This window comes from Microchirus variegatus, assembly GCF_963457635.1.
Source record: "Microchirus variegatus genome assembly, chromosome: 5".
Taxonomy (NCBI): Eukaryota; Metazoa; Chordata; class Actinopteri; order Pleuronectiformes; family Soleidae; genus Microchirus; species Microchirus variegatus.
Genome location: NC_139806.1, coordinates 36,305,233 through 36,322,064, shown reverse-complemented (window position 1 = coordinate 36,322,064; position 16,832 = coordinate 36,305,233). Strand labels below are relative to the sequence as shown.

Here is a 16,832-nt window from a genome sequence, read left to right as displayed (position 1 = left end):
CCTTTCTGAGGAAAACACATGACACTAGTGTGATGAGTTAAACACACTTAATGCACTGAATCCCGAGGCTTCAAAATGTATTTTGCAACCGGAAGACTGCGCCCATTTCTTAAATATACGTGCTATACTCGAGCCTTTTCTTGCATGCATCACCATCCTCTTCCTAATCTTTGGCATCTGTCCTCCATTCACCCATTCACCCTCTGCTTTTCCCTCTCTGTTTTCCAGGGTGAACCTCCTCCTTGTGTCTCCTCACCTTTTTTTTTATCCCCCAGTCTCTCCTCAAATCTGTTCTCTATCTCTCTGTCTCACCTCTGTCTGTGTCAGGCCTTCAGTTCTGTTAATTAATGCTAATGAAGTCATCTATCAAAGACTCCTCTTTTCCTCAGTGCCACAGCATAAATCACTCAGTGTAAAAGATGCTATCCCTCTTTCCCCATCTCTATAAACAGAGTAAGTCTCTCTCTTTTTCGACTCCCTCTCTTTCTCTCTACAGACCACACTCTTTAATTGTGTGATTGAGAACGTGTAGCATCACCCCATAAACGCTGGTCTGACACCAGAGGGACCCCTTATATCCTGCTGTGGTGAGACGCACACACATACGCACACAAAGCAAGCGACATAAAATGGATACTTATTGTAAATTGGCCTCATTGGTCTCTGAAGACGTTGTTAACATGTCTGTGGGACAGTTCCTCTGCCAAGAGGGAACTCGATCCATCTCCACATTTTACGAAATTAATTTCCATTACAAGCTGTGACTAACTTTGCCCGAACTGGGATTCACAATAAGGGACAGCACTTAAAGATTTAAGTGACATCTGCTTTGAACATTTGATACGTTCTCCTCTTTCATAGAAATGATAGAAAATGTTAAAAGTTGCATTTTCAGGTCACCACACTGCGTCCCCTCCAAAGACGGTGATGCAAACCTGTTGTAACGCGACGCGAACACGAACCCTAGACGCAGCTAAATAATAAATAAATGATACGTCTTGTTAGCCTCGACTCACAGGTTCGGTCGTCTTCTCGTGCACCAAATGATCAATGTCCTCCTATTATCCTCATGCACTCTCTTCAGCCCCATTCCCAATTCTACCCGCCTCTCCCCGGGTCTTTCATGTTGCCCTCTGGGAGCCAAACAAAACATGGTTTTTCTACTGCAAATAAGGAGCTAAAACACCATGTGATCAGTCATGAATTATTTGAACACTATTGATTTGTATAAATTGTTGCATTTCCCTGGAGTATTTCACCAACGACAACAGTGTCTTTTTACAGGGTCTTGTGAAAAATTGCTCTTTTTTTTCCGCTGGCATAAATGAAAGAGAAATGATTTTAAGTAGTAATTAATGAGTAGATTTAACCTGAATTGCTCACTGTGGTTTATTAGGAAGGGAGAGGGAAAAGGAGAGAAGCTGAATATATTTGACTTTCATGCATTGTCAGTGGATTGCTGTGTTTTCCTTGCACATATTCACTCCATTTAAGAGTGTAATGTCAATTTCACGCCTTTTTTTTTTTTTTTTCCCTCAACAAGAGGCTCCGGTGCCCTGTGGGTAGGTAGCAGTTAGAGAATACACAGAGAAAAATAACAATCCAAAAAAAAGGAGAACCAACATATTCCCAAAACATCCCAGCTGAGTGTGAGCTAATGTTCAGCACGTTGGGGTATTTTTCATGTGGAATTTTTTTCCTCATATTTTTTTGCCCCGAAAGCCTAATTTAGATGGCAGACGAGGCATTTGAACACAGAGCAGCCAGGAGTCTCTGTGGACCACTGCAGCTCTGGAAAAGGACCTAAATGAAGGCACCAGACACTGTAACAATCCACGAGGTCCCATCACCCCACAGACAAGCCAGAGGTCTCTAATAAACAAACACACACTCACTGTCATTAACGTGGCCGCAAGTTAAAATCCTCCTCCTCCTCCTCTTCCTCCTCCTCCTCCTCCTCACAAAGACAAGGTTTCAATTTCTCCTGCACCAGGGGAAGAATCCAATTGTCTGTATAGCACATCTGTACAGCACCTCTGCAGTGCTGAATCAGATTCAACGTGTAGCACTTTATTGCATTTTTCTGCTGCTCCCCTTTTCCCTATAGAATGAGAAGATGATATTTGGAGATAAACCTCACTCTAAAATAAAGCTTTATAGTCATGGAAATGATGTTAGAATCTAGAGGTGCAGTAGTTGCTTTTTAAGTATTTTTTTTTTGCTGTCTAGGGGACGAGTGAAACATTTAGACAATCACATCTGTCACATATTATGATGCCACACAAAAACGGTGCAGAGAGACGCGAGGATTGTTCGTCATCCGTTTTGTTTTCACACTTGAAGAAATAATTATTCCAGAATCAATATTATTTTAATTCACAAAATGTGAGTAAGTGAATGACTCTGTTAATAACTTGCTTCAAGAGCAAGGGGGATGGGGAGGTGGTGGTGGTGGTGGTGGTGGTGGGTATCTTGGAAATCATCCAGAAGCCAAGACCTGCATTTAGGATCATCCATCCCTTCTCACATGAGGGATTAGTCTGGCAGAGGGAACAGGTTGAAACAGCTTGGTGTAGTATTTGCTGCTCTGACTGCGTCTCTATCTAAATCCCCACACAAGCACTACTTCACCTTCGCTGCTAATGGTTAACATTACACCTACAGTCAGGAAGGGCAACACAACCCTAATTCTCTCATTGCTTTGCATGGCTACAGTTTGTCCCCTCACCCTCGCTCTCCCTCTCCACAGCTCTTTCTCCCTCCTCCTCCTCCTCCTCCTCCTCCTCCTCCTCCTCCTCTTTCTCTCCCCTGTTCTGCTCTCATGCAGCTGGCACAGACTCATTTAAGTCTGCTGATGTCTTGATAATGTTCCAAAGCCATCACAAGCAGGTAGAGAAGGAATTCCTCAGCTCCCTAACGAGCAGCAAATGACCGACGAGGACACGATCAGGCTTGTGGACAGTAAAAGAAAGTGCTTGGCACCTACTGCAACTCGGCAATTACTACGTTTCTCCAGTATTTACAAGATAACGTGCAGAGGGAGAGGACTGTGCACTGTGTTCAGACTCACTAAATCAAATGAAAAAAAAAAAAACATCAATGTTTTTTAATAAAGTCTGTCAAATTGTGGGTATATCCTTATGTTAATTTGACTAATAAATTAAACGAAGTGATATAAACCTCTGAAGCTACAATGAGCTTTTCATTATGATGATGAAACCATAAAACTGGAGCTGCATTCATTTTAGTTTGTGATGGGTGATAGTGAATAAATATAGACATTAGACGTAGATGTTTTTTTAATATAAAATGCACATAATTTAATTCAATTTAAAGTTTGATTACACTGTTGAATATTAATAGTAATAAATTAATAAATAAATACTTCTACATCTGTTATCAGTATTTGTTAGGTTTTTTTTTTCTTTTACTTTCAGGCCACATATCTATTTTTGTTTGTCCTGTGGTCAGAAACACTGGATAACAACAACTATAACACTGGTAATAAATAGGAGTAACTGAATTATTTAAAAAAAAAAAAGACAACAACAACAACAACAACACGCCACGTTTTGCGCACGTGCAGCAGGAGAGGAGGTGGTGCTGCGTGTGTTCGTGGTGCAATAACCGCAAAGTGAAAATATGATTGAGGCCCCTTTAAGAGTCTTTTTTTTGGCCACTAAACTGCAGCGACACCAGCGTCGGTGCGTAAAGCGCATCATCCCTCCTGGATTCCGTCTGATGCTCGTGCTCAGGCTGCTGCTGATTGGACACCACAACTGTGCGATGAGATTATTATCGCAGGCGTTAAGTTTTAAACCTTTTGGGAAAATAAATAAAGCTGCTTCATGTGCGGTTTTTACATCTTGGTGATAATGTGTTGAAGAGTAAAGTAGAATAAAATGATACGAAATGTACAAATATTCTTTAAAGTAAAGACACAGGGTGCTTTATAATGTTATAATTAAAATATTATTAGATTTTACAGATGTATTTTTTAAAGTGTTTTTGTTAAAGAAAATAAGAACGGCAATTAAAATTTTATATTTTTCATTATATTTATTGTAATATAATGAAAAAAATACAACATGATGCGCACGTGGTATGTTTAATATTTAGATTACGCATGAAAATGACCTCTGAACGAAAAAAGACCGCGCGTTAGCCGCGCGTTCAAGTTAGAGTCGTTTTAATAATTTTATTTTAACTAAGCACCAGTTGGTTGATTATTTCGTTCCACGTAGAGACGCGTAACACGCGCACATGGGCGCCTTTTGTAAAACGCCACTTTATTGCGGGGTGGTTTCGAGGCACACGACGTGGGAGCGCACATTTGCGTCTTAAAGAGGATTTAAGTCTATTAACAACAAAAGGCGCAGTTCATGGCACGAGGGAGAGACCTCGACGTGTGCGTCAGTCGCAGTGATGTGAAGCGCGCTCACTGATAAATGGAGAGACATCAAACCGAGTCATTATGGAGCTGAGATATGAGACTTTCACAGTGGCGGGCCGCTCTGGGCGGCGGACCCAGGGGATCACACTCCTCTCCCGGCCTTTTGTGTTTGTGTGCTGGACTGATGAACGACTTAGATAACGCGCAGCCATTATGTGCTCACTTATTCCCATGAAAACGCTGTAAATAGAGGCAACATTTTTTCACTGCTGATATCTATTGATTTGCAGCCCATTTTTTTTGTAACAGTAAACCACAAAGGCTCACACGTGAATGCGCACCAGGAACGCGGATTTTCAACAGTCAATTATTAATTACAACATTATCTTATAAATAGTGTGACGCTGTTGAGTGTTTTCTTGCAGCATTTTTTTTTATTATTATTGAAAAACCAAAGTTTATGGCCTAAATATATTTTTTTCTGATACTAATAAGTTTAACTTAAACGTTGTGCTGTTTCAATAAATATTTAAAATTGTGCAACCCTATATATTTGTAATTAATGAGCCACTTTTATATTCTGACATGATATTTATATCCTCCTCTGGATAAGAGAATATAAACTCAATCCTTCTATAATCAGGTATGTGCAGATCAGCTTCAAAGCACATTTGTCAACTCAACAAACAATAACCCCCCCCCCCCTAAAAAAGGATAAGTTATTAAAGGGGCGATCCCACAAACACTTGTATGTACAATCTAATTTTCTCAGAATTAATTAGACGTATAGGCAACAGCCATACACGTGCTTTTTCACAGGAGTGAGTCATTTTAATGACCCCGTAATTCAATTAACCGCCTCCATCAGCTCCATCATTGATTTGTGGAAGAAGAAGAAGAAGAAGAAGGAGAAGAAGAAGAAGAAGAAGAAGAAGAAGAAGGGGGAGGACGAAGAGGAGGAGGAGGGGAAAAAAAGCTGCTGAAAGTTGAATTTTGCAAAGTCGAGGCGGCCTGTAATTGCTCAAGACACAGATCGGAGAAAAGAGGGGGTGGGGGGGGGCTGGGCTGAGGTGGCCGTGTATAAATAGTGTGCTCTCAAATACACAGTCACAACAGCAGGAGTGATCTCACCTCCTCTCCACCCCTCCTATCTGCTGCCAGCCTCCAAACCAGAGCGCACATCCGCCTGTGTGTGTGTGTGTGTGTGTGTGAGAGAGAGCGACACACAGAGAGAGAGTGAGAGTGTGTGTGTGCGCGTGTGTGTGTGTGCAGCTCTGCACAGACGAGGCACAAGGTAGATTCACGGTGGATTTCCCTGCGCAGGACTGAGCACTACTGAGCACGAGACCGAGACCGAGCCCGAGACCGAGACCGAGAACATGGAAGAACTGACGGCATTCGTGTCGAAATCTTTCGATCAGAAAACCAAGGAGAGCAACAAAGAGGCGATCACGTACAGGGAAGTTTTGGAGAGCGGCTTGACGAGGGCGAGGGAGCTGGGCAGCCCCGAGACAAACCTGCAGGACATAACGGAGAGCAGCCACTGCCCCGTGCATCTGTTCAAGGACCACGTCGAGCTGGAAAAGGAGAAACTCAAGGACTTTAGTGTTTCGAGAGCAACAGAAGGTGAGGAGTGTGTTTCCGGTCATTTCTATTTTAACAAATGCACAGTTAAGACTCGCGTCGGGGAAAATGTCTCAAGTTCAGTTGTCCTGCATCGACATTTCTTTTTATTCACCCTTTGACTAATTCACGCGTAAAAGCAATCAATTTTCCATCACTTTACGAATTTATTTCAGGTAAAGGGACACAATTTACGCATTATTCTGGTTTTTACTATTATTTTTACAAAGCAAGAGGCGGATCCTGAGTCTGACCGTGATTTTAACTGTTTGATGATTGTTTTCAGACCTTCAGTCTTTGGTCAAACGAAAAACAAAATCACATTCATTTTTTTTAAATTAATATAATTATATCAATTGTATATGCGGTGTCTAAAATGAGTTTAAAAATAGAGTTTAATATTTTACGACAAAATATTCGCTAATAATAATAACAAATATTATTACTGTTATTATTATTATTATTATTATTATGTGTGTGTGCAAACACGTGCTACTTCACCTTAATTTGAAATTTCACACCGTTATAAAAATGATAGAACATATTTTATATTATATCTGCTCTTATAACCAAAGTGCTGTTCTCACACAGTTTTACCTGTAGCATGTTAAAAAAAAGATTTAGCCCAAAGTCAGACAAACTCGAAATGAAGCTGTTGACTTCTTGTAAATCAAAACAATCTGCTACTAAAAATCAAAATGTGTCATCCTTAACTTATGATATGTTTTCATAAAGCAAATAGGTGTAGTCGAATTGATATATATATATATATTATCTTTTCTTCTTCTATCAGTATTTTAAAAAGAATGTTCTGCAATATGTTGTATTATTCTTCCTTATATCCTGCAGACTTTTCGTTGATGTTGCTGTTGTGTATGATATGATGCTCATTTCATTGCTATTATTCTTATATTTAATCAAATAATTTCTAGGTGACGGAAAAAAAATATATATAAACTTTTACATCAGCAAACTACAAACAACAAAATGCGATTGAACGTGTGAGTAGTTGCAGCAGTTGTCACGTCTGTTACTAATAATAACAGCATCACACTGATAACCGTGGTAATAGTGCTGTATAGCACCAATTAAAACGGAATAATTTACAGTATATACTGACAACTTGATATACTTTTACATTATGGTTTCAAGGAGGAAAGAAAAGCCTCAAAAGAAAATGTTAGACATAACATGTCTTTTTTTTTAAATGTATTCTAAAGTAAAAACAGTTTTTACCTGCATGCGTTAAAGGTCTAAATCTTATCCGTTTTAATCCGGGTTTAATTCTCGACTCTTTTGCCTTATTAAGCTCACATGGTGTGTATTGACTGATCTGCTTTTACAAGGGCACTGACACACATAAGCACACGGACTTATGGAGGCTGGAAATGTGCAAATGCAGCCATAGGCCTCTCTTGAAGAATGAGTGAGTGTGTGTGCGTGTGTGTTACCTCTGTGGGAGATTTTCTGGCACAAACACTGACCTTGTCAGGACCAGTAGTCCTCATGGAGACTAAAACCCTGGTCCTAATGAGGCACAACCTAATTTCTGAGGAACTGGTTAACTTTAGGTCTAAAATTTAAATTGCGGTTATGGTTAGGCACCGATTGGTTATGACTAAGGTTAGTGGTAACTCTTTGCATATTGTCCAAATCAATGGAAGTCAATGCTTTGGCCCAAGAATAATCAAATGTGTGTGTGTTGGGTCTATAGGGCCCCAGTTATAGGCCGCCATAACAGTGGGGGCCCCGTAATGTACATGTGGTCCGCATACGTGCGTGGGCATAATGCGTAATATGTGCGCACGGTTACGGCTCTGCGTCTCCCCATGTCCGGCGTTTGAACGCATCTCCTCATGTCCATTTTTCTCCCCCCCAATCGCGGGCCGTTTCACAGGGATTTACGAGTGCAAGGAGAAAAAGGAGGACGTGAAGTCGGAGGACGAGGACCCACAGGGCAAACTGAAGCAGCGGAGGAGTCGCACCAACTTCACCTTGGAGCAGCTGAACGAGCTGGAGCGGCTCTTCGACGAGACGCACTACCCGGACGCCTTTATGCGAGAGGAGCTGAGTCAGCGGCTGGGACTGTCCGAGGCCAGAGTGCAGGTGAGCATCTGTCTCTATACTACTGTGAGTCTGCAGTGTCCTCTGTCTGTCTGTTACACTTCTTATTTGCTGCTTTGAAGGAGATTATAGGTCATTTTAAAGACTGGGCATCAGTTCACTGCTGCACCAACTTTTTTCGTCGATGATAAACCATCGAGATCATCCATTTGGAGATGTGTTACTTTTGTGAACATGTTATTTTGAATAGGTAAAGCAGACATTGTCATGAGATATGATTACTGAATCGACCATTTTCACACAAATCTTAAAAAAGAGGGTTCTGGAAACAATTCTGCTAATTTATTTGGCTTCTCGATTTACCTTCATTGTTTCATAATTTTAAAATAATATATAATAATAACGATTTATATAAATATGTATTTTAAATACAGCTCATGATGGAGGAACAGTTAATGCTCACCAGCAAGTTTCCACATTGAAATATTAATACTATAAGATATGTATTCCGGGTACGTTTATACAGTGATGCATTTATCTACCTTTTTACTTTGCTGTAAAAAAAAAAAAAACAAACCCTCAAACATTTTGTGTTTTTGATTTTGGCCTCGCGCTGCTGAAGTTATCAAGCTTGCAATTTTTTTAAAAATAAAGATTAAAAACGTCTCTTTCGTTCTGCAACGTGCAATATTATATATATGTACATATATATATATATATATATATATAAAAGTTAAGAGCTAATTAGTCTCAAGGCAGATTGACAAAATCTGAAATATTTCGTGTAATAATCCTCTGTGGATTTACAGAGCACATGGTCCTTCACAGTGGATTTATTATGAGTTAGTTTAAATATTCTCGTTCTCGACCCAGTGTTTCACTGTGACACTGCTTTAAAACTCTGCTAAATAAAAAAACCCCCAAAACATTGAACATTCACTGTGAACTATTTAAAATGTAGACTGAATATTTAACCACATTTGTCTTATGCGTCGTCTCTGGTGTAATCAACAAGATATTTAAATGACTCGAATAATAATAATAATAATAAAAAAATAACATTCTGTATTCATAAAGGCAGCGATATCAAACAAGTGCAGTGAATTACTCGGGATGTAACAACCGATATGAGCGTCCATCACTAGGCCTTTACTCCTATACGATCCCAGCAGGCTCGTGGATGTGAGTGGGTGAGAGTGGGTGGGGGAGAAAAAAAAAAACCCAACCAATGATTAAAATGAATGAAGAGCCTGAATGGCTGCTTCAGGGGACGCGCTCTTATGTCAACTCGTATCCCTCCTCATTTTCTTTGTAATATCTGCCATAGGCTTGATGTAGTGTCCCCATAAAAACACATTAGAAATAACTCAATTCTGGCCCAACTCTGCTGCTGTTCTCTATCTAATCGGATGAATAAAAAGCCACCGCAGAGCTTTATAAGCCCATCCACTCCTATTATATGAGCGAAAACGTGGTCGGACCGTGATGCACTGCAGTTATCGCTAATAAAGTGCACACAGCGCGTGAATTCATATTAATTGATGGTATAAACACGCGTGATCTATACAACCCCTGACTGTGCGTGTTTTCTGTGATCAAAAACACGCGTTTGCTCCTCAGGAAAATATAATAAACTTGCTCATTTCTTTAACAGGACACAGAGACGCGTTCTTGTTTTTTTTTTTTTTGTGTGTGTGTGTGTGTGTGTGTGTGTTTTTTCCTTCCTTCTGCGGCTGTGTGTGTGTGAGAGTGCAGTGCAGCAGGGGCTGTTGCAGGCTGTGAACCTGCGCTCCGAGCAGCTGTCAATGAATCTAATTGAAAGTTATGAGAGCTTGGTGAGGAGCAGGCAGTAATTCGGTTAGGACTAATATCTTTGGGTTTCTGGCGCGCTGCTAAATTAAATGTCATTATTCACTGTCTCTGATAAAAAATCAAAAAGGAAATGAGATTAGGGTATTTGTGAAGCGCATCATTGAGTGGCCCTTAATGAAGAAATAACTGTCTGAACCAGTGTAGTTCACTTTGCCTAACATACTGGCGCGTAATTGGAATTGATCTCGGGGCCCGTCTAATATTAGTCCTGATTTATCTGAGCTGGGATTACTGTGTCTGTACAAAATCACCTGGGATTTTCATAAACATCATGTTTTTTTTGTTTTTTTCAAACAAACAATCATCACAATTCACAGTGTCCTAATTTAATAAGAACGATAACCAAAATAATTTTTACTAATAATAATAATAATGCGTTGGTGGAAATCATATTTATGGTTAATGTATGATGAGATCACATTTGATATTATAATAAATATCAACACGTAGTGAAATAATAACATTTGTATGATAAATGTTGTCCTCGCGTCCTGTTCTCAGTCACTAATGTGCACTTTATTGACCGCGTTTCTGCTGCTGCTGCTGCTGCAGCCTCATCCACACAGTGTTGATCGTCGCCCCACGCGACTTAAAATGGCTACACGGCACCTTTGATTCATCATCATCATCATCATCATCATCATCATCAGCAGCATCATCCTCGTCGTCGTCAGCACGCGCCCTTTGTGGTCCGCTAATTCCGCATTTGTAAATGATAATCACTGCGAAGGTCGAGGGTTGAGGGAGATAATGTTATTCAGCGAAGCAAATTAGGTTGATGATGATTAACAATAGGCCGCGTAGCCTCCAGCCCTGCAGCTTCAAAGACACTCAGCAAAACTGGGAAGTGCAGGTTAATGAGGGATGTATTTGTACTCGTATTGTTCTTTTATTTTTTTATTTTTAAAAAAAAAATAGCTTGATGAAATATCACCATTTTATATTCATTTTTATCCCTTTAATATTCCCCTCTTCTCTTCTCTTCCTCTCGGAGAATGTGGTTATTTGCTGCTGATTTTATTGCTCATTTTGTGTTTATTACCTAACACCATTATGTTCTCATAAGAATTAACTGTGAGACTCAATAAGAGGTTTATAAAGTTTAAAAGGACCTTGAGGTTGTTTCATCATCTTCTTAATTTCCTGGGTTATTTTTTTCAAACGTTTTCAGTTTTTCCATTACTATTATTTATATATATATATATATACATATATATATATATATGTATATATATATATAATATAAGAAATTAGATTATTCTCTTTACTGAAAAGTATTGAAATAACATTTGGTGTATACAATAAAACAAATAAGATTTGTCTAATGGATCATTTTCTTTTTAATGGCAGGTTTGGTTTCAGAACAGAAGAGCAAAGTGTCGAAAACAGGAAAACCAGATGCACAAAGGTAAATATCACTTTCTTGCACCTTCTGAATGATATTCGTTTTTTTTTTCCTCCTTTTTCTTTCTTCCTTTCTGGGTTATTTTTAATTTTACACTATATTTAACCGTTTTTAACTGCATGTGGAAAAAAAAACAAAAACAAACCTGTGACCTCCTCATCTCACATAACAACAACTGTCTGGCTGTCTGACAGACATCTTTCCGTTCACTCCAGGTGTTATTCTGGGCAGTGGCAGTCACCTCGACGCATGCAGAGTAGCACCCTATGTCAATATGGGTGCCCTACGGATGCCCTTCCAACAGGTAGGCCATGTTTTCCTATTTTTAGCAGAGGCTGATTTAGAATGTATTGATTTAATTTTGATTTAAAAACTCAGGAAATCAATAGAGGGAAACCCTCCTTTCCAAAGACACAAAGCAGACATTTGATAAAAACACAAGTCAACACAAACACAATGATAAAAAAAAAAAGTGTCACTTAAAACAGTCGCAGGCTGTTAGTTAAATAATCAAGTGATACAAGACAATTGAGTTTTTACATGGATTAATAAATAAAGCTATGTAAAAGTTAAACATGCAGACAAAGTTGTAAGTTGATTACTCAGCATCCTGAGATGGTTGCGTGACGACTGAGGAATCTGTAAAGGAACTACATGTGTGTGTTTCTCAGAGTCAAAGTCGGCCTTCTATATTTGTACATCCACATGAATCTAGGCCATGTATAGCTATTAGATGCGAGTGATAAGCCACTCAGTGGATGTGTGTGTGTGTGTGTGTGTGTGTGTGTGTGTGTGTCAGCTCAGACCTCAGTGCACCTTTCACCTCCTGGTTGTGTGGAGAGGGTCCAGAGAGGTGGACAGACATTTGATCTGCTGCTTTCTGCTTTTCTGGTGTCCACGCTGCTTTGTTGTCTGCTTGACCCCATCGTGAAAAGCAGCGGCCTAATTAAGCCGACGGTGCAGCACATAAAAGAGATGATGAAAGCGAGGAACGGAGTCGACTCTTATGGATATTGGCGTTGAGCTTGCACTGGCAGAGGTGGAGGCTTGCGGCCTGCATACTGAGAGAGGCTCGCCGTTTAAGGTCGAAACAAGCAGCGGGCCTGCAATGCAGCATTATGAATGTAAAACAAGTGAACGGCTGCTCTTTTGTTGGATAACGCGACGGCTGGTGGTTGAATCTGGCCTGAAACCTTTGAGTCACGCGGCGACTATTCACCAACAATTAAAAGAAAAACTGCCCCAGTCATTGTTAAAATCTCGGGGTGTGCATGTGTAACTAAATAACTATAACACACACACGCCCTCATGCACAGACATGTCAAACCTTCACCACCCAGTTGTTAGGGCAGCGTTCGTTTCCCCCCCAAAACAAGACTGCTTCACAAAAACCGACCGCCAGCTTTTTGAATCGGTTTTCTGTGATTTTATCACATGTTTTCCGACCACAATTCTGGAAATGATTGGCCACAGCTGCAGTTTATCACCTGGCTGTTGGTAAATGAGATACTATGTGGAGATGCAGTGTGCAGGAGGCTTTGTTTGGATACTGTTGCAGCGCTGCTGAGCAACTATAACTTTGTGGTTCAATTGATGACCTTACAAGTCATTTTCAGTTCTTTTTAGGCCAATATGAAAGGGGGCAAAGTGAAAAATAATATTAAGTCAAGTTAAAACTTTGACTTCGTATCATTCTATTTTGGTTGGAGAAGAAAGCATGAAATATTTTAGTTTTCCCACTTCTTCCTGTGGTGTTTGAAACACATGAGAAATGGCAACAGGCTCAGTTCTCTCCCTCTGAAGTGAGTGGATGCTTAATTTTCACCTACTTCTTATAAAATAATTGCCAAGAATGTGAAAACTGATATTCTATGCTCCTTATGGTTTCTTTTTTTTTCCCCTTGACTCAGGAATATGTCTGGATAAATATTTATAAGTCCAAATATGTGAATGTCTTTTTAGTGCAAAATTGTTTATTTATGCAATTGAATACATAATCAGGATAACAAGACTGCATATTTCCAAGGGTATAACCGAGTCCTCAGTCTGAATTAAACAAATCTGTTCTGGGCCCTAGAAAGACTTTGATTCTGGATGATTAAATTGGATGTGGTGTCTGAGAGCAATGTATGATTCATTATCTTTTAGAATAGCTGACATGAAAAAAAAAAAAGGGCTACAGCAGAGCACTGTTTTCTTAGAAAACACACTGTAAGCAACAGCTTTGAGGGGGTAACATTTGAGGGGGAATTTAATAGTGTCAGACTGTGAAACCTGAATCCTTGACCCTCTCTACACACCCACACACACACACACATAGACATATACGTGCATGTGGCGTGAGGCGTTGATGCTGACTAACTTTACATGTTGCTGTCCTGCAGGTCCAAGCCCAGCTCCAGTTGGACGGAGTCGCCCACTCCCACCCCCACCTGCACCCTCACCTGACTGCTCACGCTCCCTACCTGATGTTCCCTCCCCCTCCCTTCGGACTACCAATCGCATCTCTCGCCGACTCAGCCTCTGCAGCGGCAGCGGTGGCGGCAGCTGCCAAAAGCAACAGCAAGAACTCGAGCATCGCCGACCTGCGACTCAAGGCAAGAAAACACACCGAGGCTCTGGGACTCTGACCCCACCGGGCTGCCCCTCCGCTCGCCTGATGCCCATAATCGCCTCTCACACAAGACTGGGCCTGTGAAAGGGCCGTGACACTCACAGCTAAAACTAAACTAAACAAAAACACTGAGTGAGAATGAAAGAGAGGAACACATACACAGAGAGGGGGGAGAGAGAGTGTGTGTGAGAGAGACAGGGGGAGAACAGTGGAGGAAGAAAATAAGGAGGAGGAGGGAGTGAGAAAATTGTCACAAAACCAGCTGCCAAAACAAACCACTTGTAGAGAACGGTAATTAAATACCAATGAAATCACCTTTTACTTTTCGCCCAACAGGCAGGACTTCTGCGGGGCCAGTGGCTCAGTCCACTCCAGGCACAGATCACATCCCAAGGACCGTACAAACACATGTGGATGTCTGTGTGAGGGCCCGGGCCGGGGCCCTGTCACACCAGAGGACGTTAGAACAAAGCAAACTGGCCAAACAGGCAGCAGCAGGGCCTAGAGCAGAGCCTTGCTGCCGCTGCGGCTGCCGCCATGTTGACAATGCAAAGGGGTTGAGCATGTGGGGAGCAGACTCACGCACCGCTTCACCGACGCATTGGAACAACTCTCACCTTTATTCCCCTCCGCCCCCCCAAAAACCCACACCTCATGAGAAAAATGAAGAAAAAAAAAAAAGTAAAAAAAAAAAAAGGCCATATTTGTCTCCAACCACTGTGTTCCCTGCTGCTGCCAAGTGCATGAGCTCTAATGGAGGACCATTCTGGGACTGGCCTCTATCCACACCTGACACAATCGCTCGACAACTGTTTTTAACACTGCCATTCAACACGTCCACAAACCCCCCCCCCACACATCTTCAAAAATGAATGGTCTCTATTACGGTTTGATATCCTTCTTCTCATGGACTTGTGCTATAGTGAAAAGCAACAACTCCTTTTTTTTCTTGTTGCTGCAGAGGGGAGAGACATTATTCTGTGTTGCTGGGCATGTGTTGGCAAGATTTGGTTTGCTTTTTTTCCCCCCTAACAGCGTTCTCCCTCTGTCTTTCTTCTTTCTTTCTGTTTGTTGTGTTGTATCCTGGGTAAAGAAATGAAGCTAGCCTTTGCACTTCAGAGGTCTTGTATGTGGGTGTTTACAAATGGCACTACAAGCAGATACTACTTTGCTAATTATAAGGCGGGGAGGGGGATTTGATATCATGTCATGTGATCAGCAAAAAGGACATTATCTTGGATAAAGGGTAGAAATGCGATATTTCTTTTTTGTAATTCTGAAAAAAAAAGAAGAAAGCATCAGTCAAACTGAAATGCAATGGTGTGCAGTTTAAGTGCAATACTGTAAATAGCAAAAAAGTAAAAAACAGCTAGCAATTAGTTGTCAACGATAAAGAGACCCAATGATTTTCTGTTGCTTTCATGCACTGTTGCAGTGTTACATTTCTTTGCCAAACACGCCAGTTTTTCTACAGCAGTGTATATTTAGTTGAGTCGGAGAGAGGTTCCTTGAAACCAGGTGCCATATCTCACCTAAACCTCCTATGTATTCAAACTGTTTTGTATGCATCAGGTGCAGTTCCCGCTTGTTGCGGAAGACATGAGCAAATTTTTCAGAGCTGCAGAAATAAAAAAAATATATATAATTCTCTTTGCTACTCCATTTTACGTGAAAGAAAATCCATTTTACCATTGGATGTTGGGAAATCATCACAATAGAATCCACAAATCAGCAATGTAATCCAAACCAAGCAGTTTACAATAGAATTCCCTTATTTCTGCATGTTATATGTGACATTTCATTGTTGATTTCAAAAACAATTCAGACTGTATTTTACAAATTCTTCCAACCATGGTGGATGTTTTTTTTTTTTTTTTTTTTTTGTAATTCAAAGATGATTTTTCAACACTGCTGTCAGAGCTGCGATATACATGTAGGTCCGTTTAAGATCTACGTACCTCTAACAGTCAGCAACAACATCTCTGTTCACAGACCTCCATTTAGAATTGTTTATCTATGTCTCCATTTTAAATTAAACATATGGGTGTTTTATTTATTATTTTGTCTAAAGGTTTATGAAAGATGAAATAGTTGAACTACAAGTGTACATTTGTACATGGCTTTGCATTTATTTTTGTATGTTTTTTTTAAGTGTTTGAATTAGGAGGTGTGGCTGTAGTGCGTCGTTTGCCGGAAAAAAATGTAGCGTGTCCAAGTTTACAAACATTTCAGGGACGGTTAAATTGAACAATGCTCCATGGAATTTGTTGTACCCATTAAAACGATTATCATTTCATATGCAAGCATGCCTAAACATGAATCATCGTACCGTTTGTTTTTTTTCCCCCGTTTGATTCACAAATTATGAATGTACATCTTGTACAAGTAAACTATCAATAAAGTTATAAATATTTGTACCGAAGTTTCAAAATACTTTCACTTGTTAAGCTGCGTAAAGAAACACAGAGTGTCATTCATGGAGGCCGTTGGGGCAACAAACAAGAACACACACACACACACACACAGAAAAAAATAAAGACAGCAACAGTCAAGAGATAATCCCCTAATGTCTTGAATACCTTTGGCCTGATGCACATTCACGCTCTCTCCATGCCTCACACCACGTTGTGGCTGATGTTCAGCAACTGTCTTAACCTGTGGATCGATATCAATATCTTTTCAAAAGTTTGACGTCCACACAGACTGTGTTAGCCAGGTCAAGCTCATCGTATCCAATATGAGCCGCACGCCAGCAGAAAAAAAAAGAAAGTGAGCTGCTATAAAATCCAGATGCAACGTGAATGTGGAGGCTCAAGCTGGGCTACGGCTCTCTCTCTCTCTGCCTGAGTGCATCGAAATGA

General features: G+C 40.4%; 1 protein-coding gene across 1 annotated transcript; it reads left to right on the top strand.

Annotated features, from left to right (window-relative positions):
• Nucleotides 1-5,772: 5,772 nt before the first annotated feature.
• On the top strand, nt 5,773-14,397 carry shox (shox homeobox; the record flags this gene model as incomplete). Its single annotated transcript, XM_083890276.1, has 6 exons — nt 5,773-6,019; nt 7,914-8,122; nt 11,303-11,360; nt 11,573-11,661; nt 13,742-13,954; nt 14,308-14,397. 6 exons carry the CDS (start codon nt 5,773-5,775, stop codon nt 14,395-14,397), a joined length of 906 nt encoding a protein of 301 aa, XP_083746402.1.
• Between the last annotated feature and the right edge of the window lie 2,435 nt (nt 14,398-16,832).